The sequence below is a fragment of the Monodelphis domestica genome, chromosome 1 (assembly GCF_027887165.1).
Source record: "Monodelphis domestica isolate mMonDom1 chromosome 1, mMonDom1.pri, whole genome shotgun sequence".
Classification (NCBI taxonomy): Eukaryota; Metazoa; Chordata; class Mammalia; order Didelphimorphia; family Didelphidae; genus Monodelphis; species Monodelphis domestica.
The window spans coordinates 378,929,127-378,953,185 of NC_077227.1; the positions used below are offsets into that span (position 1 = coordinate 378,929,127).

At 37.5% G+C, this 24,059-nt stretch overlaps 1 protein-coding gene across 2 annotated transcripts in view; it reads right to left on the bottom strand.

Annotated features, from left to right (window-relative positions):
• SH3PXD2B (SH3 and PX domains 2B) overlaps positions 1-24,059 on the bottom strand; it is a 164,396-nt gene that overhangs the window by 87,880 nt on the left and 52,457 nt on the right. For both annotated transcript variants that reach the window (XM_001380503.5, XM_007474016.3), the window contains exon 2: positions 5,051-5,131. In XM_001380503.5, coding sequence (XP_001380540.2) covers positions 5,051-5,131 — 81 coding nt within the window. The remainder of the gene's footprint in view (positions 1-5,050; positions 5,132-24,059) is intronic.

Sequence of the window (24,059 nt, forward strand, 5' to 3'; positions counted from 1 at the left end):
AATTTTTATTAGGCACCTACTATGTGCAAGGTCCTACTGATAAAAAGCCCCTACAAAAAGCAACAATTGTCTCCCCCCTCAAATAATTTATATTCTACTGGATGATAAAACACAGAGGGAGAAAAAGAAATACAAGGTGTTCCCGAAGTCCTTGACTTTTGGAACATTCTGCAAAAGCTTAAAACTGCACCAAGATTTGTGGAATGTTCTGTACAGGATAATTTGAGGGAGGAAGGAGCATAAAAGTGAGTAATCAGGAAAGGCTTCAAAGAAGTGATGCTATTTGAGCTAAGTTTTGTTAGGAGTTATAGATTTTAAGAGGTAAGGGTTGGAGGGAGACTGTACTTAGGAGTTTATAATACAGTTGAGATTAAAAGCTAATTTGAAATAGAGTACATCCTACCAAGGGATATTATTGATTGATACAGTATAGATGATAATACTACAGAAATCCAGAAAAAAGGGAGCTTACCCAGGGGCAGTGGGCAATGAAGACAGCCTTCTTTCTAGCAAAGGAAATGACTAAAGAAAATCACACATCCTCTAAGACCTGTTTCCAGAAAAGTCACCAAATTCTTCAAACTAAATTAATTCTAATTTACTTTAATTTATACTGATACCTATACCACGAAATATATATTTTACAAAGAGACAGTATGAAGGGAGAGAATCTCATGAAATCAAGTAACATTTGGATATCACACCTATAAATTGCCTTAGGGATCAACTCCCTCTTTCTGCTCCCTTGCAACAGCTGAGATCAGCTGGTGCATTTCCACTAACCATTTCCAGATTTACACTTTGGGGAGCTGGAGGCAAACGCATTTTCCATGATGAGCCGAAGCCTTTGGAATTCCATGCCTTCTTAGGTCCAACAGCCCATCTGTTAATCTTTAGAACATGTTGCAAGTCATACCTTTTAAAAAGTTTTTTAAGACAGGGAAGTCTGGGGCTATTTATGGTAGAGTAAACTCCTTATTACTGCGGATTGTATTAGGGGAAATCTGGCTTCTAACTTCTAACTGATGGAATTAAGCAAGTAAGTAATATAACCTTGAGTTGAAAGTGCTCTCTTTATTTCTTCTTCCTCAGGAAAATGCTGGTCTAGCAAAAGTAAGCCTTTTAAAACCAGTGTACTCAGTTACATTCCTCAACATGGAAAAGCATGAGCCAGAAAACCAATAAGGTTAGAGGAATAGAAAGCTGATGCTGTTTGTCTTCGCCCTGGACTGTGTTTACGGAACACAGAAGAACTCTAAACAGCTCTTCAACTTGTCCTGAGTCAGCAAATGACTTCATTATTTTGTTTATAAAAGCATTATGAATTCCCAGATCAGCAGGCACGCCCATTTTCATGTATGTTGTGTTCCATTATAGGGAACTGAAGCTAACAACCTACCCTCAGAAAGACACATGCTTTGAGTTGTTTTTTTTTTCTAGTGCTCAGGATGGGTTTGCACAGACACATTCTCTCTCTGGTACTCCTTGTGTCACAGGGTATGCAATTGCAAAAAAGTTCTCTAGTTTCAGGGATTTAATTTGTGATAATGGATCATGGAGTTTATTTCTCTTGAGTTAAGTAGCTTCCATGGGGAATTATACCCATGGCCTTGGATTCACTAGTATTTTTAATTCACTCTTGATCTGGTCAAATTAGACATCTTATTTTTCCTCACTCAGGATAGTCTATTTTCCATCTCATCTGCTTTTACATAGCTTGTTATCTATGCTTAGAACACAGTCTCTCTTTCACTATACTACTTAAAATTCTTAGTTTCCTTCAAAGGTCAGTATCCCTCCTGATTCTCCACAACTGCTACAGCCTCCTCCTCTACAAATTAATTTGTGTGTATTTTATACACATTTATATGTATACTGTGTAGGTATATGTATGTATATGCATATGAGTATGTATATGTATATGTATATGTGGACAGCTAGGTGGATAAAGCACCAGGACTGGAGACAGGAAGACTCATCTTCCTGAGCTGAAATCTGGTTTCAGATCCTGATTAACTGTGGGACCCTGGGCAAGTCACTTTAACCCTATTTGCCTCAATTTCCTCATCTGTCAAATAATCTGGAGAAGGAAATGACAAATCACTCTAGGGTCTTTGTCCAAAAAAACATTAAATGGAGTCATAAAGTGTTGGATGTGACTGAAATGACTGATCAACAAAAACATGCATGTATAATGTTAGCATCTCAAAGGCTTTTTTTTCTTTAGCTGTTGCATAATGGGTGCTGAGTAAATGCTTCTTGATAAATTATAATACCATCTGAATTAACATGCCATTTTGAGCCATATTCAAATATAAATTCAAAAAACTCAACTGAATTTGGAGTCAGATGACTCTGACTGGGTTCTAACCCTGGGTTTGCTGTGGCCTTTGGTAAATCCTCTAACCTTTCTGAGCCTCAGATCACTCATCTGTAAAATGAAGTGTAGGCTAGATAACCTCTGGGATCCCTTTCAGATCTAAATATATGTTGCTATAAGGATTTGCAAGTCATACTTAGGCTTTTCAAATGATCCACCATTTTATGGTTCCCTTTGACACAGACAACTAGTTGGCCTGTGTATGTTTGTATTTTGATAATTAAAATATATAATGTGGCAAAAGCAACATGTGAAGGTTCTCCTCTGCCAAAGAAGCTTTAGAAATTAGGGTGCCTGTGAGCGTCTGCGTCTCAATTGTGTTTGTTCTGTGTCTGCCCATCACTTTAAAGGACCATAGAAAAGGGGACCAACACCCAGGCAGCTCTATCCGAACCAGGAACCATGGCACACAGAGAAGAAGTCTCCCCTCCTTGGGGCTGCCACCCCCTGAAGGACCCCAGGGTGGCCCCAGCAGAGAGCCTGCAGCCAGAGAGAATGGCTCCCAGGACCCCGAGGTCATCCTCCCAGGGGTTAATAACCTTCAAGGGTGTAGCTATGGACTTCCCTCAGAAGGAGTATTGTTGGGCCATTCCCAGAAAGAGCTATACCTGGAGGTCATGCTGGAGAATGTGCAGAATCTACTCTCTATGGAGCTTCCAGTTCCTAGAGAAAATTTTATCTCCTGTTTTCATCAAGGGGAAGCACCATGGCTGCTAGAGCAAAAAGGCCCAAGTTGCTCCTCTCCAGCAGAGACTAATTTTGAAGTGAAGGAGATACCTACCAACCTGAGCCTTTTGGTGGATGAATCTGGCTCCCAAAGATGCATGAATGAGGGTCCCTGTGACTTCATTTTGAAAGAAATCTGTGATTCTAATATCAAGGGAAATAAGAATCCAAAGAATGACTGTGAATTTGATGAAACTGCAGAGAAATTCAGCCAATATTCAGTACTAAATCAGTATATGAAATTGACTTCAGGAAATGACTGTTGTCAAGATATTGAATATAACAAATACTTTCTTGAAGAAGTAGGAGTTGTTCAGTTGCCTGAGAAACCTCCTGTAATGTCCACGTATCAATGTAACCTGGAGGAAATGGCCTTTGACTGGAGTTTTGACCTCATTAGACATCCAAAAAGTAAACATGTAGAGATGGTTTCTGTGGGTAACAAAGATGGGAGATCTTTCAGTCAGATCTCTGAGCTTGGTTCACATCAAATAATTCACTGTGGAGAGAAATCTCTTGAATGTAAACAGTGTGGAAAGACTTTTACACAGAAGTGCAATCTTGCTATATATCAGAGAATCCACACTGGAGAGAAACCTTATAAATGTAAACACTGTAGAAAGGCTTTCACACACAGGAGCCATCTTGCTGCACATCAGAGAATCCACACTGGAGAGAAACCGTATGAATGTAAACACTGTGGAAAGACTTTTACAATGAGGGACAATCTTGTTGCACATCAGAGAGTCCATACTGGAGAGAAACCTTATGAATGTAGACACTGTGGAAAGGCTTTCAAACAGAGTGGCAGTCTTGCTAAACATCAGAGAATCCACACTGGAGAGAAGCCTTATGAATGTAAACAATGTGGAAAGGCTTTTAGATAGAGGAGCTCTCTTGTTACACATCAGAAGATCCACACTGGAGAGAAATCTTATGAATGTAAACACTGTGGAAAGGCTTTCACACTGAGTTCAGGTCTTGCTGCACATCAGAAGATCCACACTGGAGAGAAACCTTATGAATATAAACATTTTGGAAAGACTTTCACAGTGAGGAGTAATCTTGCTAAGCATCATAGCATCCACAGAGGAGAGAAACTTAATCAGTTTAGATTGGTTTTCATATGAAAGTCCACAGTTGCTTCACATCAGAAAATGTTCACTAGAGGGAAACCTAATTAGTGAGACTGAGCTTATAGTTGCCACTTTTAGATTATTTAACTTAAGAGGATCCACATTAGAGAAAAACTTTGGGAATACGATCATCTCTTATTCCTTACCTAGAATTCCTTTTGGATAAAAATCTTATTACTGTCATAAATGATGATGGACATTGAAATGAAGAGTCCAGAGCTTATTTAGTAGGACAAAATGTCTTCTGAACAGACTAGTTCCAGATGGATTCTCTGTAGGGATATTTTCACTGAGAGATCCTCTCTTTATATCAGTGGATGTATAGTGTAGAAAAACCTAATGAATGTGTACTACTTGTATGTGTTTTCCTCAGGAGAATGGTGATCACTATTATTTAAAGAAATGTAACTTCTAATAAGTCTGAGAAACCACCCCAATCAATTCCACAGAAGGAACAATATGGAAAAATATTTATAGTATTACACGGGCAAAATCTATAAAGAGATTACTTAACAGCTCTTACACATGAGGGAAAAAAATCCAAGACTAAATTTTTTTTTGTTAATGTTGGATATTGTTTTTACACATAATTATAAAAAAAATGGAATGATGGAGAAAAAAAGAAATTAGGGTACCATTTTAAAAGCCTAAGAAAATGAAGTCCCTTGGATACTTCTGGTACTTCTGGTAGAGAATCTAGTTCCAAAGGAGAGAACATGATGCACCATGTAGGAAAGAAAGAAACCTTCCCAGAGATCCCACCTCCAGAATTAGTGTTGCACAGATGCCATTGTGGCAACATCTTTACCTGTAGGTCAAAGAACTTGCTGTACCGTCGATAAATGGCTTCAGTGGAACCACTGGACCAAGTAACTTTGATGATGTAGACCTGTGGAGACAAGGGAAGAAAAGAGTTAATAAAATCAAGACCAAAAAACATTTATTAAAATACTCCTTTCTATATGCAAGGTACAATGCTAGGTGCAGGAGATACAAATAGAAAGAATAAAATAATCCTTTCTTTGGATGAATTTATATTCTAAAGTGGGGAGGGGATGGGTGGGAGTAACAAGGACATGTATTGCTATCTCCAGAATAACTATAAAGAGAATTAGTATAAACAAGTACAAGATGGTTAAATATATGGCAGTTGGGGTGGGGCATAGTAAGTAGGGGAATGAGGTAAGGCTCTGGGTGAAATAGTGATACTTAAACTATATCTTGAAAGAAGCCAGGCATTCTCTGAAGTAGAGATTAAGAAAAAGTGAACTCCAGGCACAAGGGACATCTACTGTAAAGGCATGGAGATAGGATATGGAATGCCAGATGGAACCAAAAGGGCAGTTTGGTCAAATCAGAGAATGTAGGAAGAGAAGTACTTTTACAGTGAAACTGGAAAGGTAGGTTGGAACCAAATTATAAAGGGTTTTAAAAGCTAGAGTCTAATCTACAATATTATATAATGCTATATAATAAACATATAATATGTAAATATATATAAATGTATAAAAGTATATATAAAATATATTAAAATGAATATGAATATGTACAAATATCTAAAAATGAAGATCTGATATTATATGCAGTATTACATACTCATGGATCCACCTACCTATAGATGCAGGGAGAGGTATTTCCTCATATCTCTTTTGGGGGGGAGTTTAGTCATAATTTTGCCTCATTCCATTTTTGTACTTAAATGTTTAATATTTGCTGTTTTCCTTGTTGAATAAAACAAAGCAAATATGAACAATGGCCTTTGGCTACATCTCATTTTGTTCCATATTTAACTTCAATATAATTCCATTTTCACAACCTCCATCTTGGTCCAAATTATTTTTGCTTATGTGTGGCTTAACAAAACACCTACTTAGCTGATCTTTCCTTGAGGCCATCCTTTGATATTAATGAAATTTTAAGATCATCTCCTAAGTACTATGTTCAATGCCCTGTTGTAATTACTATGGAAGATATGAGTTAAGTATATGATATGTTCTCTGTTTTCAAAGTTTATAGTTTAGTTAGGAAAATAAGACATCAAGTTATAAAAACAAAGTAACTGATGACTAAAGGATTGTGTTGCTTGTGACAAAACAGGGAAACTTGGGAGAAGGATGGGTTGGGGGATAAATATTTTATGTTAAATCTGAAATTTTATAGGGCATCTAGTTCAAAATGACCAATAGGCGCTTAATGAAATGGATTAAAGCTCAGAGGAGAGGAAAGGATCCAGAAAACTGCAAATTATGGTCATTAGACCCAAGGGAACTAACAAGAGCATATAGAAGGAAAAAAAAAGAAAATGTAGGGAAAAAAGAGGCTTGGGACAGAGCCTTGGGGGTGTACTCATAATTAAAACATGGATAGAAAAGGAGACTAAGGAGGAGAACTAAGAGAGAATAATGTTATGGAAATCTAGAGAAGAGAGGATGTATTAAAGAAGAGAGGGTGGTCAATGGTGTGAAGTGTTGAAGAGAGATCCAGAAGGGTGAGAACTGAGAAAGAGTCATTGAATTTAGCAATTAGGAGATCCTTAGTAACTGTGGAAAGAGCAGTTTCAGTTGAGTGTAGTAGATTCCAAGGGGGTAGGGAAATTAGTGAGACTAGGACAAGGTAGGAGCAAAGGGTATTGACAGCTTTCTCTATGACTGACTATGAAAGGGAGAAGTGCCTGCGGGGATGGTAGAGTCGATTGAGAATTTTTTTAAAGAAGAAAGACCTGGTTATGTTTCAGGGCAGCAGGAAATGAGCAAGTAGATAGGGAGAAACTGAGGATCAGAAAAGAACATGATTTGAGATAGAAGGAGGGAAGCTTAGAGAAGATAGGATCAAAGATATAACTAGAACTGGCTTTGTTCAGGAGAAGGATCAATTCTTCAGCAGACAAGAGGAAAAAATAAGGGAACAGGGGATAATGTGAAAAGGTTTTAAATGTAGGAGAAAAGAGGGAGCAAATGGTTCATTTTCTTAGTAGAATACAGGACAAGGGAGTCAAAATGGCAGCTTAGAGACAGCAACAGCCCAGACCTCCATAAACCCTTCCTCACCAATCAAAAACACAATGCTTTGACAGAACTGAAAACCAAATCTAACAACAGGACAGAGCGAGGGAACCCTGCTCCTGGACCCAACATAAAAGGTATGCCCCCCAAAAGCCTGAATTCTAGAACACGAGGGTTTAAGGGGAAGGAAGAAGGAAGATCCCAGGACCCCTCCCCCACCCTCAGTACTGAGCCTCCAGTGGTGTCTGGAATCTCTGGGTGGGCAAGGGTGCAAGTCCAGAGGGAAATATTAAACACCTCATCCACAAAATAGAAGATTTAGAAAACAGGTCCAAGAGAGACAACTTAAGAATCATTGGTCTACTGGAAGATTATGACAAAAGAAAAATCCTGAACATCAATCTACAGGAAATTATCCAAGAACACTGCCCCGATCTTCTAGAACAAGAGGGAAAAGTAGAGATTGAAAGAATCCACAGATCACCTCCTAAACTGTAAAGGATAATTTTAGTGTTGTGACCTAAATGATATTAATTATTTGGACACCATGGATATTCCAAATAAAAAAAAAATACCCAAGTCAGCTAGAAATTTATGGTGATTTAATTAATATAGTAGAAAGAAATGAAGAAGAATGGAGAAGGAAAAGGTGTAGGATTTCTCTTCCTGGTTTGTGCCAGGGGGAAGATTAGAGGCTCTAGGAAGGTAAGGTTTTGGAGAGTAAAGGAGGAAGGAATCAGCCTGAACTCCAAGAGGACTCAGCCAAGATGCCTGAACCTGAATTATCTCAAGGGAAAACTCACCACCAAAACCCAGACAAATAGCTGGCACCATGCCAAGATGTTGGAACACTGAGCACACTGCCAGCCAGAGCCTCCTCTCCGGGGAGCAAAGAGAGGAAGTCACATGCCCTATATATAGATGATTTTATGTCACTTTCCTGTGTCTCATCTGTACCAATGTTAGCTTAGCTTGACTTAGGACAGCCCAGGGGTCTGTCAGCTGTTTCTGCACATGTCTGTTGAAGGCCATCTTCTTAGATATTTAATCCTTGAGTATGGGTGCAGACATTTCTGACCTTGTTAAACTAAGTAGGGTGGAGCAATGTAGAGTTCCCAAGACCTGATTCTGTAAGACCAAGTATCTCCATTGTTACAAATCAGGAAATAACTAAATCAAATTTTCTAAAATACGGTCTGAGTAGGGTGGAGTAGTTTTAAAATTCACAGTACTTAATTCCCAAATGACAACACCCAGGAATGTTATAGTCAAATTCAAGAACTACCAAACCAAGGAAAAAATATTACAAGCTGCTAAGAATACGTCATTCAGATACCATAGAACTACAGTTAGGATAACACAGGATCTGGTTGCATCTACACTGAAGGAGTGAAAGGCATTGAATATGATATTCCAGAAAGCAAGGAAACTAGGTCTACAACCAAGAATCAAGTACCCAGAAAAACTGACTATATTCTTGCAGGGAAAAGTATGGTCATTTAATAAAATAGAAGACTTCCAAGCATTCATAAAGAAAAGACCAGACCTGAAGAGAAAATGTGATGTCCAAACACAAACTCAAGATAATCACCAAAAAAGGTAATTAAGAAAAGGGAAAAAAAAAACAAAAAAATGTTTAAGGGACCTAATAAGTTGAAATGATATGTATGCCTACAAGAAAAGAGGATATTGTTAACTCTTAAAAATTGTTATTATCACTTGGGTAGCTAGAAGAATTATACCTAAGAGTGAAAAGTGACAAACTGTATAGGATGAAATGCCAAGATATAAATATATATGTATACATATACACACACACACACACACACATACATATATAAAACTAGAGATAAACAAGAGGTTAATACTAAGAGAAATGGGAAAAGAAACAAAATGGCGTAAATTTATATGTCATAAAGAAGCGCATGTTGGGAGTTGGGGGAGAACATCAATATACTAGAAGGGTAAAGAGGTTGGAGATAGGAGATACTTAATTCTTATGTGCAATGAAATTGAGTCAAAGAGGGAAGAACAATCCAATCCATTGGGCCAGAGAATTGATTGTGCCCTATGAAGTAGAAGGGTAACAAATGGACTGGTGGGGAGGGAAGCAATACAAGGGAGGGAGAGGGTGGTGGGGGTAGTTTAAAAAGACTGTAAAGAAATAAGAGGGGAATAAGAAGGGAAGAGGGGTAGAAAGGGAAGGGAAGGGTAGGAATTAGGCAGATTGGTTAAAAACAAAACACTGGTATAGAAGGAAATAGTGAAAAAAGGGCAAGACTAGGAGTGGAAATCAAAATGTTGGGAAATACACAGCTAGTAATCATGACTCTGATGTGTGAATGGAATGAACTCACCCATAAAATGCAAGCAAATAGAAGAGTGGATTAGAAATCAAAATCCTACTATATATGTTGTCTACAAGAAACACACATGTGGAAGGTAGACACACATAGGGTCAAGGTAAGCATATGGATCAAAATCTATTGGGCATCAACTGAGAAAAAGAAAGCAGGAGTTGAAATCATGATATCTCATAAAGTCAAAGTAAAAATAGATCTAGTTAAAAGAGATAGGGAAGGTAATTACATCTTGATAAAAGTCAGTATAGACAATGAGGAATTATCAGTACTCGACATGTATGCACCAAATGGCATATCATCCAAATTTCTAAAGGAGAAACTAGTGGAGCTAAAGGATTAAATAGGTAGAAAAAATAGGCTAGTGAGAGACCTGAACCTTCCTCTATCAGAACTAGATAAATCAAACCAAAAAATAAATAAGAGGTAAGAGAAGTGAATTAAATCTTAGAAAAATTAGAGTTAGTAGATATGTGGAGAAAAATAAATAGGGACAAAAAGAAATATACCTTCTTTTCAGTAGCACATAGTACATTCACAAAAAAAGTGCAAAAGAGCAGAAATAATAAATGCAACCTTTTCAGATAACAATACAATAAAAATAATAATTAGTAAGGGTACATGGAGAGGCAAATAAAAAATTAATTGGAAATTAAATAATACGATTCTCGAAAATCAGTTAAAGAACAAATCATAGAAATAATTAATCATTTCATTGAAGAAAATGACAATGATGAGATATCCTTTCAAAACCTATGGGATGCAGCCAAAAGCAGTACTCATAGGGAAATTTATATCCTTGAGTTCATATATTAACAAATTAGGGAGGGCAGAGGTCAATGAATTGGGCATGCAAATGAAAAAAACTGTAAAGTGAATAAATTAAAAATCCTCAGATGAAAACTAAATTAGAGATCCTAAAAATAAAAGGAGTAATTAATAAAATTGAAAGTCAAAGAACTATTGATTTAATAAATAAGACTAGAAGCTGGTAGTTTGAAAAAACAAATAAAATAGACAAAGTACTGGTCAATCTAATTTAAAAAGGAAAGAAGAAAACCAAATGAACAGTATCAAAGATGAAAAGGGAGATCTCACCTCTAATGAAGAGGAAACTAAGGCAATCATTAAAAACTATTATGCCCAATTATATGGCAATAAATATGCCAATCTAGGTGATATGGATGATTACAAAAATATAAATCGCCTAGATTAACCTAAGAAGAAATAGAATACCTAAATAATGCCATATCAGAAAAAGAAATTAAACAAACCTCAAAGAACTCTCTAAGAAAAAATCCCAAGGCCCAGATGGATTCACAAATGAATTCTATCAAACATTCAAAGAACAACTAATCCCAATATTATACAAACTATTTGAAAGAATAAGCAAAGAAGGAGTTCTACCAAATGCTTTTTATGACACAAATATGGTACTGATTTCAAAGCCAGGCAGGTCAAAAACATAGAAAGAAAACTACAGACCAATCTCCTAAATGAACATAGATGCAAAAATCTTAAACAGGATACTAGCAAAAAGACTCCAGCAAGTGATCACGAGGGTCATTCATTATGATCAGGTGGGATTTATACCAGAAATGCAAGGATGGTTCAATATTAGGGAAACCATCCACATAATTGACCATATCAACAAGCAAACCAACAAAAATCACATGATTATCTCAATAGATGCAGAAAAAGCCTTTGACAAAATACAATACTCATTCCTATTGAAAATACTAGAAAGTATAGGAATAGAAGGACCTTTCCTAAAAAGAATAAACAGTATATATCAAAAACCATCAGCAAACATCATCTGCAACGGGGATAAACTAGATGCATTCCCTGTAAGAGCAGGAGTGAAACAAGAATGCCCATTATTATCTCTATTATTTAACATTGTAATAGAAACACTAGCAGTAACAATTAGAGAAGAAAAATAAATTGAAGGTATTAAAATAAGAGGAGACCAAGCTATCACTCTTTGCAGATGATATGATGGTCTACTTAAGGAATCCTAGAGAATCAACTAAAAAGCTAGTCAAAATAATCAACAACTTTAGCAAAGTTGCAGGATTCAAAATAAACCCACATAACTCATCAGCATTTCTATATATTTCCAACACATCTCAGCAGCAAGAATTAGAAAGAGAAATACCATTTGAAATCACCCTAGACAATACAAAATACCTAGGAATCTATCTCCCGAGACAAACACAGGAAGTATATGAAAACAACTACAAAACACTCTCCACACAATTAAAACTAGATCTAAATAATTGAAAAAATATTTATTGCTCATGGGTAGGATGAGATAACATAATAAAAATGACAATCCTACTCAAACTAATTCACTTATTTAGTGCCATACCCATCAAACTACTAAAAATCTTTTTTTACTGAATTAGAAAAAAGCATATCAAAGTTCATTTGGAAGAAAAAGAGATCAAGGATATCCAGGGAAATAATGGAAAAAATGTGAAGGAAGTTGGCCTTGCAGTCCCAGATCTCAAACTATAATATAAAGCAGTGGTCATCAAAACAATATGGTACTAGCTAAGAGACAGAAAGGAGGATCAGTGGAATAGACTTGGAATAAGTGGACTCAGCAAGACAGTCTATGGTAAGTCCAAAGATCCCAGATTTGGGGACAAAAATCCAGTTTTTGATAAAAATTGCTGTGATAATTGGAAGACAGTATGGGGGAGATTGGGTTTGGATCAACATCTCACACCCCACACCAAGATAAATTCAGAATGGGTGAATGACTTGAATATAAAAAAGGAAACTATAAGTAAATTAGGTAAACACAGAATAGTATACATGTCAGATCTTTAGGAAAGGAAAGATTTTAAGACTAAGCAAGAATTAGAAAAAATTATGAAATGTAAGATAAATAATTTTGACTATATTAAATTAAAAAGTCTGTGTACAAACAAAACCAATGCATCCAAAATCTGAAGGGAAGCAACAAAATGGGGAAAAAATCTTCATAACAAAAACCTCTGATAAAGGTCTAATCACTCAAATTTATAAAGAGCTAAATCAATTGTTCAAAAAATCAAGCCATTCCCCAATTGATAAATGGGCAAGGGACATGAATAGGCAATTTTTCAATTAAATAAATCAAAACTATTAATAAGCACATGAAAAAATGTTCTAAATCTCTTATAATCAGAAAGATGCAAATCAAAACAACTCTGAGGTATCACCTCACACATAGCATATTGGCTAACATGACAGCAATGGAAAGTAATGAATGTTGGAGGGGATGTGGCAACGTTGGACATTAATGCATTGCTGATGGAGTTGTGAATTGATCCAACCATTCTGGAGGGCAATTTGGAACTATACCCAAAGGGCACTAAAACACTGACCTTTGATCCAGTCATAGGACTGCTGGGTTTATACCCCAAAGAGATAATAAGGAAAAAAGACTTACACAAGAATATTCATAGCTACGCTCTTTGTGGTGGCAAAAAATTGGAAAATGAGGGGATGCCCTCTAATTGGGGAATAGCTGAACAAATTGTGGTATATGTTGGTGATGGAATACTAATGAACTGGAGGAATTCCATGTGAAATGCAATGACTTCCAGGAATTGATGCAGAATGAGAGGAGCAGAACCAGGAGAACATTACATACAGAGACTGATACACTGTGGTACAATCGAATGTAATGGACTTCTCCATTAGTGGCAATGCAGTGATCCAGAACAACTCAGAGGGATTTAGGAGAAAGAACATTATCCACATTCAGAGGGAAAACAGTGGGAGTAGAAACACAGAAGAAAAACAATTGCTTGATTACATGGGTCAATGGGGATATGATTGGGGATGTAGACTCTAAATGATCATCCTAGTGCAAACATCAACAACATGGAAATAGGTTTTGATCAAGGACACATGTAAAATCCGGTGGAATTGTGCATTGGCTATGGGAAAGCGTGGGGAAGGAGAGGGAAAGAATCTGATTCTTGTAACCAAGGAAAAATGTTCTAAATTGACTAATTAAATTAAAAAATAAAGAATACTGGACAAGATCTTCCAAGGACAGGGTTGAGGGTGTGGCAAACTAGAATAGGGAAAAGAAAGTTTGGGAAGAGCTATTATTCAAATTGCAATGGGAAGCAATCAGGGATTATTTATGACTTCCACCACTGATGCATTAGAGAGCTGTTCCATTAATTAGTTAATGGTTTTAAAGTGTTATTGTTATGGAACTATTAGGTGGCTCTGTAGACAGAGAGCCAGGCTAGAGAACCCAGGTCCTGGGCTCAAATCTGACCTCAGATACTTCCTAGTTGTGTGATTCTGGGTAAGTCACTTAACCCCAGTTGTCTAACCCTTACAGCATTTCTGTTTTAGAAATGATACTTGGTATTGATTTTAATACATAAATTAAGGTGTGTGTGTTTTTTTAAAGATAGTTATTGTTATTAGAGAGAAATGATTGCCCTGTGGTTTAAGAGATTTGAAACTGAAATAAACCCTAGAAAGCCATCTAGTTCAAGCCCTCACATTACAGATGCAGAAACAGAAGCCTAGAGTTTTAGTGAGAAAGCCACACAACACACTGGCAGACCCAGCATTTGAACTCAGCTCCCTTTTCTACAAAGTAAGTGTCCTTTCCACTGAAACATGGCTGGTGATGAGCACTCCTGACCTCCTTAGATAAAAGGCATCTTGCTCATCCCAGGGCTTGGTTGAGAGAATTTCCATTACCTAAGAGATGTTTTTTCTTTGTTTTGTGGTTTAGGTAAATGAAGAAAGGAGAGAGGCAAGGCAAGGTGATGATTTTCCCCTAAAAGCTCAAGCTATTCCTTTAGAACTACCAAGGACACCATCACTAATCAAGAAATAACTTCTTCCCTATTCTTGCCAGACCAGAATAGGTTTCCTTTACCTTAAATCCTCCTAGTAAAGATCCCAAAGCTGATATCTTGAGTGATTTCCTTGGCATAAATCCCACAAAACATACATGTAACCACCTACTTTCTAAATAGCCTCTGGGGCCCATAAAAAGGAATTAAAGAATCATGAAAAAAGAAATTGAGCCAAAGATCAAAACAAACGAATAAAAACCTACCACCACCACCACAACAAAAAAAGTAGATTCCCATAAATGGAAAAAAAACATTTTGATTACACTTTTCATTGGTGGGTTGTTGTTTACAATTTCAAAGTTCTGAACGAACCGTTCAGAACTATGAAAGCTTTCCTAAATGTTGCCCTGGAACCAAATCCACATTTCTAACCTACCTTGAGTATTCCGAGTATTATTCAAGATTTGGGGATAATTTGCATTTGTTTTTTCCCTAATGGCTAGAATAATCTATTGCTAGTTCCTTTATACTCTTAAAAATATGTTGTTTTGGTTTAATTATAGGAAGAAAATTTGGCCTCACAGAGATATGTAGTTGTAAATAATGTCTTAGTATTATTATACAATTAGTTTTTGACCCCAGGAACTCTCAGGCATGTGCTAACCACACTTTGAGATCTCTGCATGCTTCCCCTACTCCTCTCCCATGACTATTCTTTTATTTACCCACAGCAGCATGAATTTACCAAGACCAAATGTGTTAGCAAGTTGAGTAGGTTTGTAGGTTGAGCATATTTCAACTTTTCGACTTGAGTACAATAGGCATCTAACCACTGCACTACCATTAAAAAATATTGCTGATTACAATACAAGAAGGATGATCATTCCCAATCTTCAAATGTAAAATAATGTACTTTATTCATATCCTTTGTTGGTGGTCCTTATTAATAATGATTAATAATCAACACTTTAGAAGAGTACAGTCAAAAAAGCAATATCAGAGGCCTAGAAGTGATTTCATGATCAAGTTAAAAAAGAAGTCTTGGTATAAAGATGATGTATGGCAGGGATTCTTAATCTGCGAGTCCCTGTATATTTTTCAGAGGGGTTCAGGAATTTGCATGAGAAAAAAATTACTTTTTTAGTTTCTTTGGGTCCTTAGTTTCAGCATCTTCTAAAAGAAACTGTTGATCATCCTTTGTTTTGGCAGAGAACCAATGACATCATGGGGTGATGACTTGCACGTGAATTGTATTTAAGTAAGGACAGAGTTTCACAAAGTCATTATTTTCTCTCTCTTTCAGAGTCATCCAAATCCAATGATAAGACAAAAGTTGAGACATCTGGTGATGACTGGCATATTTGATGTTTGACCAAGCTCTAAGAGCTCTCCCATTCCTGCTTCGGTTGCCTTCATTGCCACTGGAACAATGGTTCTCATTCACCCATTCCACCAGGGGAGGTCTTCATATATTTGTGGTAGATATCTCCCTAATTCACTGATGGGTCTGAGGCCTCTCAGTTACCCTCAATCTGGTTTAGCCTGTCTGCTGAAATGGTTCTAAATGAGCTGTGGCTATTGTGAATGTTATAGGTTCTTAAAGCCACAAGTGAGAGCTGGGTGACAGGAAGATACAAAATGTGGGTGAGTAGTCCTATAAAGGTCTAGTTAGTCCTCTCTGAATACCTCGCAAACCCCAATTATGAATGTAGACAACAAAACTCAGTCTCGGTCAATCCATCAATAAGCATTTATTAAGTATTGGTCATGTACAACACATTGTACTAAATTCTAGGGATATAAAGAAAGACAAAAGGTAACCCAGGATTTTAAGGCTCACAGTCAAATGGGGGAATCCATGGTGTAACAATTAGCCATATTTGTGACTCCATCATCAACAGAAATCACAGATATTTTCACGTCACATTAAACTATTGCAGCAATCTCAAAAGATTCATTAATCCTTAAAAATTATTGTAGTTATTAGATCCATGTCAGGAATGCACAGGATCAAGGTCTTCACATCTATGAGTTATATTTCATTATAAAGTTTCTTTGTTATCCTATGTATTTTATTTTATGCATTTAAAACATTATTTTGAGAAAGGTTCCATAGGCTTTACCAAACTATAAAAGCAGTGCACGACACAAAAAAAGTTAAGAACCTCTGATAGAGATAAAAAGAGGAAGATTAAAGAGCAAGAGAGGCATATATGATATGAAAAGAAGGGTGAGGTGAGAAGATTGGAATGAAAGGAAGGAGTTGCATGTTTGGTGGAGAAATAGGTCATGCATATGATCATACAGATAGAGTCAGAAGAGACCCAAGAGGTCATCTATTCCCATATTCTCATTTTACAGTTAAGGAAACTGAGGCCCAGAAAAGTTACACAAGTAACAAGTAACAGATCTGGATTCAATCCCAGGTCCTGTGACTCCAAATCTAAAATAATCTCCATACCATATTACATATGGTGGAGAAAGATAGAAGAGAAGGGGAAAGAAGTTAATTCAACCAAAATGAATTGCCCATTGTATATAAGACATTATGGCAGACTCCAGAGGAGTTATAAAATTTAGATAAAACATAGTTCTTGATTTCATAGAATTCAATCTAGAAGGAGGATAAAACCCATAAGCAAAATAATAGACAATAGTCATAGAATCAATAGAGAGATGTAAACCAGTGGTATATGAGATACGTAAGTAGATGGGGAGGGGTAACTGAGCACCAGGTCTGGAATTGGGAGGACCTGGATTCAAATTTGACCTTACTTCTCCTCTGACTTGGAACTGATATTAAGACAGAAAGTAAAGATTAAGAAAAAATAAAGAGATGGGAAGGATGGAGAATCAGAGCATATGTGATGGGGAAAGTCACCCTTGAATTGGGTTTTATATGAGAAGGAAAAAGTGACTCGAGACTCCATTCAAATTTTTATCTTCTTAATGAGACTTTTCCCAATCACTGCCACAGGCAGCTAGGTGGTGCAGTGGTTAGAGCACCATTCCTGAGGTCAGGAAGATCAGAGTTCAAATCTAACCTTAGAAACTAGCTATGAGACCCTGGGGAAGTCATTTAACTATTGCCTCAGTTTCCTCACCTATGAGTTAGAGAAGGAAGTCGCAAACCATTCTAGTATCTTTGCCAAGAAAATACCCTATGGAGACATGAAAAATCAGAAATGATAGAAACTAGTAAATGACAATAAGTCATCCTTCACCCCCACTCCTAGCTGCCAGTACCTTTCCCTCTGAGATTATCTTCCATATACTCTGTATATATCTTGTAATATATGCATAGTAAATATATAAAATATATACATGATATACATACTATATCTTGTAATATATATATTGGTAATTTTGGTGACACTTCTTGCTCCAGCAAAAGGAATGAACATTATTCCCTAATCTGATCTATTTCTTTATTGCCACGGAGATAATGGGAGGTTCCTAGCTATTTCCAAGTTCTCTTCTTCCTTAGAATGTGAGTTTTTTAAGGGCAGAAAATATTTTTCTTTCTATCTTGAGAGCTTAGCACAGTGCCTGGCACACTAAAAGAACTGAGTAAATGTTTTGGAACTGGTAGTGAGTAAACATCAGTTGTGCCAACTGTTCTCATCATCTTTTTTTTTGTCTGATTTGGGTCCTGGCTTTACTCCTAACTTACCATGTGATAATGGTCAAGTCATTGCCTTCTCTGGGCCTCACTCTCCTCATCTTAATGGAGAGGGGCCTGGACTAGAGATCTAAGATCTCTCCCAACTCACTATGATTTCAGTCATCTAACACCACTTACCAGGGGGAAATCAGGCAAGGCACTCTGACACAGTGATCCCATTTTCCTATTGCCTAAGGGGCATTCTGCTTCTTTATACTACAAGAGTCCAAACCAAGTGTGGGCTCAGTCTCAGGAGATGGCAAAAATGGAAGAGGGAACCGCCTTGCCTGGGCTATGACATTGTTTCCAGGCTGCTCCTGTTGAGCATGTGAAGCTAAAACTTTCCCCACTGCAGCCCTGAGCTCCTGCTTTCGTCTGTGGAAAAGGACTCAGGCAATGGTGGGAGCCAAGAGCAGCATCCAGCCAACAGGAGTTTTCTTTTGTTTCTAGTCCCCTCCCTTGCTTGTTTTCTCAGTTTCTTCCCATCTCCTTATGAGCTATAGCAAAATTCTTACCACCTTTAGGTCATGTAACAGCAAAACTTTAACAATAAGAGAACTTCCCATTATCTCTCTGGAGATAGATAGATTGGATTAAGGAATAATGTTAATTCCTTTTACTGGAGCAAGAAGAGTCATTCAAAATTACTGAAGGGCCAGATTTCTTCTAATAAAAATACTGTAGACTGGACTAATATTATTTCTCAAAACACTGGTGCGCTGTTTCCTAATCAGTACTTTGTGATTCTCAAGAGGATCTCATTGTTATGTCCAGATGTCCTGGGTTTCCTCACTTCCTTTTGACCATTTTTTGATTTGGAGGGGAAAAGTTGTGGTATCCATGGTGGAAAGAGAAGGGAAGTTAACCACTGTATTTTTGCATGCACAGTACCCTCTGGGGGGTGGACAGACAGATGGCTGGACTGGTAGGTGGCCTAATTTGAGTGTGTGGGAAGAGAAAAAAGGCAGTGGGAATAGAGAAGGAGGAGAAGGGAGGAAAGGAGGAAAGGTGCTTAAGACAAGGTAGATCATCCTTTCAAAAACCAAGTGAGTAAACACATGTAAAGTACTTTTTAAACTTTAAAGTGTACAATAGATGCTAGCTATTATTGTTGTTGTTATTCTTGGCAAATCCACAGGTAAACTGTACACTAAAAATGGTTGGAAAACAGTGTAGTAAAAGGCAAAATATAATGCTGGAGTACATACTGAACAACTAGAGCATACCCAGTCTATGCTTTTTCCTCCATTTCTTTCTCTCTTCTGTTTCTTTCCCTTCTGTTTTTTCTCTACTCCATTTGTTCTGTTTAGCTTTCTACTCTTCTCCTTAAGTTTCTGTATTCAATTTATTAAAGCAATACATTCATTCATTCAGTCTAAAGGGTAGTGAGGTGGCACAGTGGATGGAGTGTGAGGCCTGAACTCAGGAAGATTAATCTTCCTGAGTTCAAATTTGGTCTCAGACACTTACTAGCTGTGAAACTCTGGGTAAGTCATCTAACCATGTTTGCCTCAGTTTCCTCTTCTGTCAAATAAGCTGGAGAATTCAATCATTTAATCAACAAGCATTTATTAAACATCTACTAAGTGGCAGGCACCATATTAGGTGGTAGGGATACAAAGAGAAAAATGAAACAATCCCTGCCCTCTAAATGTTCACATTCTACCGAATAATCTGGTTAATATTAATGATCATTAGATTACTATCTAATGATCATTCATATAGTTAGTGTTTTCATTTATATTCATATCTCAGCAGGATAAATTTAAAGGTCCTTTCCCCCTTTGAGGAACGCTGACAATTCAGTGTCTCTCCTTTCATTGACCAGGGAGCACTGTCAAAGCCTAGGTTTTAGTTTGCTGGTGTGAGGCTGTGGGTCTCACCAATTGTTAAGTGTTTTCTTAAAAAGACCACAGACACTACATTTTTTTAAACCCTTACCTTCCATCTAAGAATCAATACTGGGGGGACTTCCGGGTAATCATGGCTGCAATCTAGACGCGGCACGCTTCCTCTCCCCAGCACCGAACGAAATAGACTACATCAAAGGAGCATAAAATCACCTTTGGAGGAACAGAAGGACTCCCCAGTACCCCACAGAGGCAAAGGTACGTGGGGCTTGAACATTTCCACACTAAAACAAGAAGGAAAAGCTTGCACAGAAAAGTGAACTGAGCCGCCCTTCCCCCACCCCACCTCCCCCACTAAACCAGAGTGAGCTACCTGAGCGCTCACGGGGACAGCGAGTGAGTGGGGAGCGTCTCTGTCTGGGGGGGCACTCCAGGGTCCTTGGGATCTGGGGACTGCCAGGAAAAAAACGTCTCAAGGCGCTTTTACTGGAGAATCCAGCGGACCTGGACTCGGTGCGGGCTGCGCTGAACAACGCGCGCTGATTATCTGGGCGGAGCTGAATACCTGGGCTCGGAGGCTGGGAAGAACTAGTCTGAAGCAACCTAAATTCACAGAAAAACCGCTCTTATAACCCAGACCCCAGACCAAAAAGGAAAGGGAAATAAAACCACCAAAGGGATGGCTCACATGGCCCAAAATCAAGCCTCCAGGAAGAAAGGGAAAAAAGTGACTATTGAAAACTTTTATGGTGGAAGTACCCAAGGAAAAGAGGAGAATGAGGAGGAAATCCAAAAAAATTCAGAACACGCCTCCCAAAATGGAAACTATCAACAAGCTCTGGAAGATCTCAAACTGGAACTTATCCAAAAGATGGAAACCTTCTGGAAAGAAAAATGGGAGAAAGAGATCAGCTGTCTGACAGATAAGACTGCTCAATTGGAAAAAGAACTCGAAGCATCCAATAGAAGGGCAGACAAGGCTGAAAAGCAAATCCAGTCCCTAATGACCAGAATTAAGGACCTCGAAGAAAGTGAGATGATAAAACAGCAAGAATCAATAAAGCAAACCCAAATAATTAATGAATTGGAAGAAAACAGAAAATATCTCACTGAGAAGGTCACGGACCTGGAGAACAGAGGAAGACGAGAAAATCTCCGTATCATCGGTCTCCCAGAAAAACCAGAGGTAAACAACAAATTGGATTTTATTCTAGAGGAGATTATAAAAGAAAATTGCCCCCACGTTCTGGAGCAAGGGGGCAAAATAGAAATAGAAAGGATTCATAGAACACCTTCTATACTAAATCCCCAAAAGACAACGCCTAGGAATGTAATTGCCAAATTCAAGAGCTTCCAAGTAAAGGAGAAAATCCTACAAGAAGCCAAGAAGAAGAGCTTCAGATATAAGGGGGCTCCCATAAGGATCACACACGACTTAGCGGCTAATACACTAAGAGACCGCAAAGCATGGAACACGATATTTAGAAAGGCAAGAGAGCTGGGTCTCCAACCAAGAATCAACTACCCAGCAAAACTGACTATATACTTCCAGGGGAAAGTATGGGCATTCAACAAAATAGAAGATTTCCAAGCATTTGCTAAGAAAAGACCAGAGCTCTGTGGAAAGTTCGATATCCAAGCACAGAAAGCAAGAGAAACATGAAAAGGTAAATATGAAAGAAAGGGAAAAGGAGATAAATCTTATCTTTCTCTTTAAGTCAAACTCCCTTCTATAAGGACTACATTTACATCTAATTATATATATTAATATGTGGGGAAAATGTTTTGTGGAACTCTTATAAATTGTATCATCATAAGAGTAGTTAGAAGAAACATGCATAGGGAAAGATTGGGGAATTAAGAAGATTTGGGGAAAGTTGGGGCAAAAAAAGGAAAAGGGAGGGGGGAACCGTGATAATACTAAGATTAACTTCAAGAAATAGGGGGGGAATCAATAGAATAAACTTTCCCATATAAAGATACACATGGGAAGGGGAGGGGAAGAACTCTCATATGAGAAGGAGAGGAAGAGAGCGTGAAGTGGAATTACTTAAACCTTACTCTCAGTGAAATCAAATCTGAGAGGGAAGAACATCTAGATCCAGTGGGATCCTAAATTCTATCTTATCCATTAGGGCAAGAAAGAAAGGAAAATCAAGGAGGGGGGGGAGGGAGTACAAAAAGGGAGGGAAGGAGAGGGGGGAGGGGAAGGGAGCATAAAAAGGGAGGGGCTAGAAAGGGAAGCATCTCAAGGGAGGGGACTAGGGGGACTGACCTAAAGTAAATCACTGGTTCAAAAGGAGAAAGCTAAAGAAGAAAGGTCAGAACTAGGGGAAGACATCAAAATGCCAGCGAATCCACAAATAACAATCATAACTTTGAACGTGAATGGGATGAACTCACCCATAAAACGCAGACAAATAGCAGATTGGATTAGAACACAAAACCCTACCATATGTTGTCTTCAAGAAACACATATGAGACGGGTTGACACTCACAAGGTTAGAATTAAAGGTTGGAGTAAGACCTTTTGGGCCTCAACCGATAGAAAGAAGGCAGGAGTTGCAATCATGATATCTGACAAAGCCAAAGTACAAATAGACCTGATCAAAAGGGACAGGGAAGGTAAATATATTCTGCTAAAAGGAAATATAGACAATGAGGAAATATCACTAATCAACATGTATGCACCAAATGGTATAGCATCCAAATTTTTAATAGAGAAACTAGGAGAATTGAAGGAGGAATTAGACAGTAAAACCATATTAGTGGGAGACTTGAACCAACCACTATCAAATTTAGATAAATCAAATCAAAAAATAAATAAGAATGAGGTAAAAGAGGTGAATGAAATCTTAGAAAAATTAGAATTAATAGACATATGGAGAAAAATAAATAGGGACAAAAAAGAATACACCTTCTTTTCAGCACCACATGGCACATTCACAAAAATAGATCATACACTAGGTCATAGAAACATGGCACTTAAATGCAGAAAAGCAGAAATATTAACTGCAGCCTTTTCAGATCACAAGGCAATCAAAATATTGATCGGCAAGGGTACATGGAGACCCAAATCAAAAATTAATTGGAAATTAAATAACATGATACTCCAAAATCGGATAGTTAGAGAAGAAATCATAGAAACAATTAACAATTTCGTTGAAGAAAATGACAACGGCGAAACATCCTTTCAAACCTTATGGGATGCAGCCAAGGCAGTACTTAGAGGAAAATTCATATCCCTGAGTGCATATATTAACAAATTAGGGAGGACAGAGACCAAGGAATTGGAAATGCAAATAAAAAAACTTGAGAATGAACAAATTAAAAACCCCCAGAAGAAAACCATACTAGAGATCCTAAAAATTAAGGGAGAAATTAATAAAATAGAAAGTGACAGAACTATTGAGCTAATAAACAAGACTAGAAGCTGGTACTTTGAAAAAACAGACAAAATAGACAAAGTACTGGTTAATTTAATTAAAAAAAGGAAAGAAGAAAGGCAAATTAATAGCATCAAGGATGAAAAGGGGGATCTCACCTCAAATGAAGAGGAAATTAAGGCAATCATTAAAAACTACTTTGCCCAACTATATGGCAATAAATATACCAACCTAGGTGATATGGATGAATATTTACAAAAATATAAATTGCCTAGACTAACAGAAGAAGAAATAGTTTTCTTAAATAATCCCATATCAGAAATTGAAATCCATCAAGCCATCAAAGAACTGCCTAAGAAAAAATCCCCAGGGCCTGATGGATTCACCAGTGAATTCTATCAAACATTCAGAGAACAGTTAACCCCAATATTACACAAACTATTTGACATAATAAGCAAAGAGGGAGTCCTACCAAACTCCTTTTATGACACAAGCATGGTACTAATTCCAAAGCCAGGCAGGCCAAAAACAGAGAAAGAAAACTATAGGCCAATCTCCCTAATGAATATAGATGCAAAAATCTTAAATAGGATACTAGCAAAAAGACTCCAGCAAGTGATTAGAAGGGTCATCCACCATGATCAAGTAGGATTCATACCAGGGATGCAGGGCTGGTTCAACATTAGGAAAACTATCCACATAATTGACCACATCAACAAGCAAACCAAC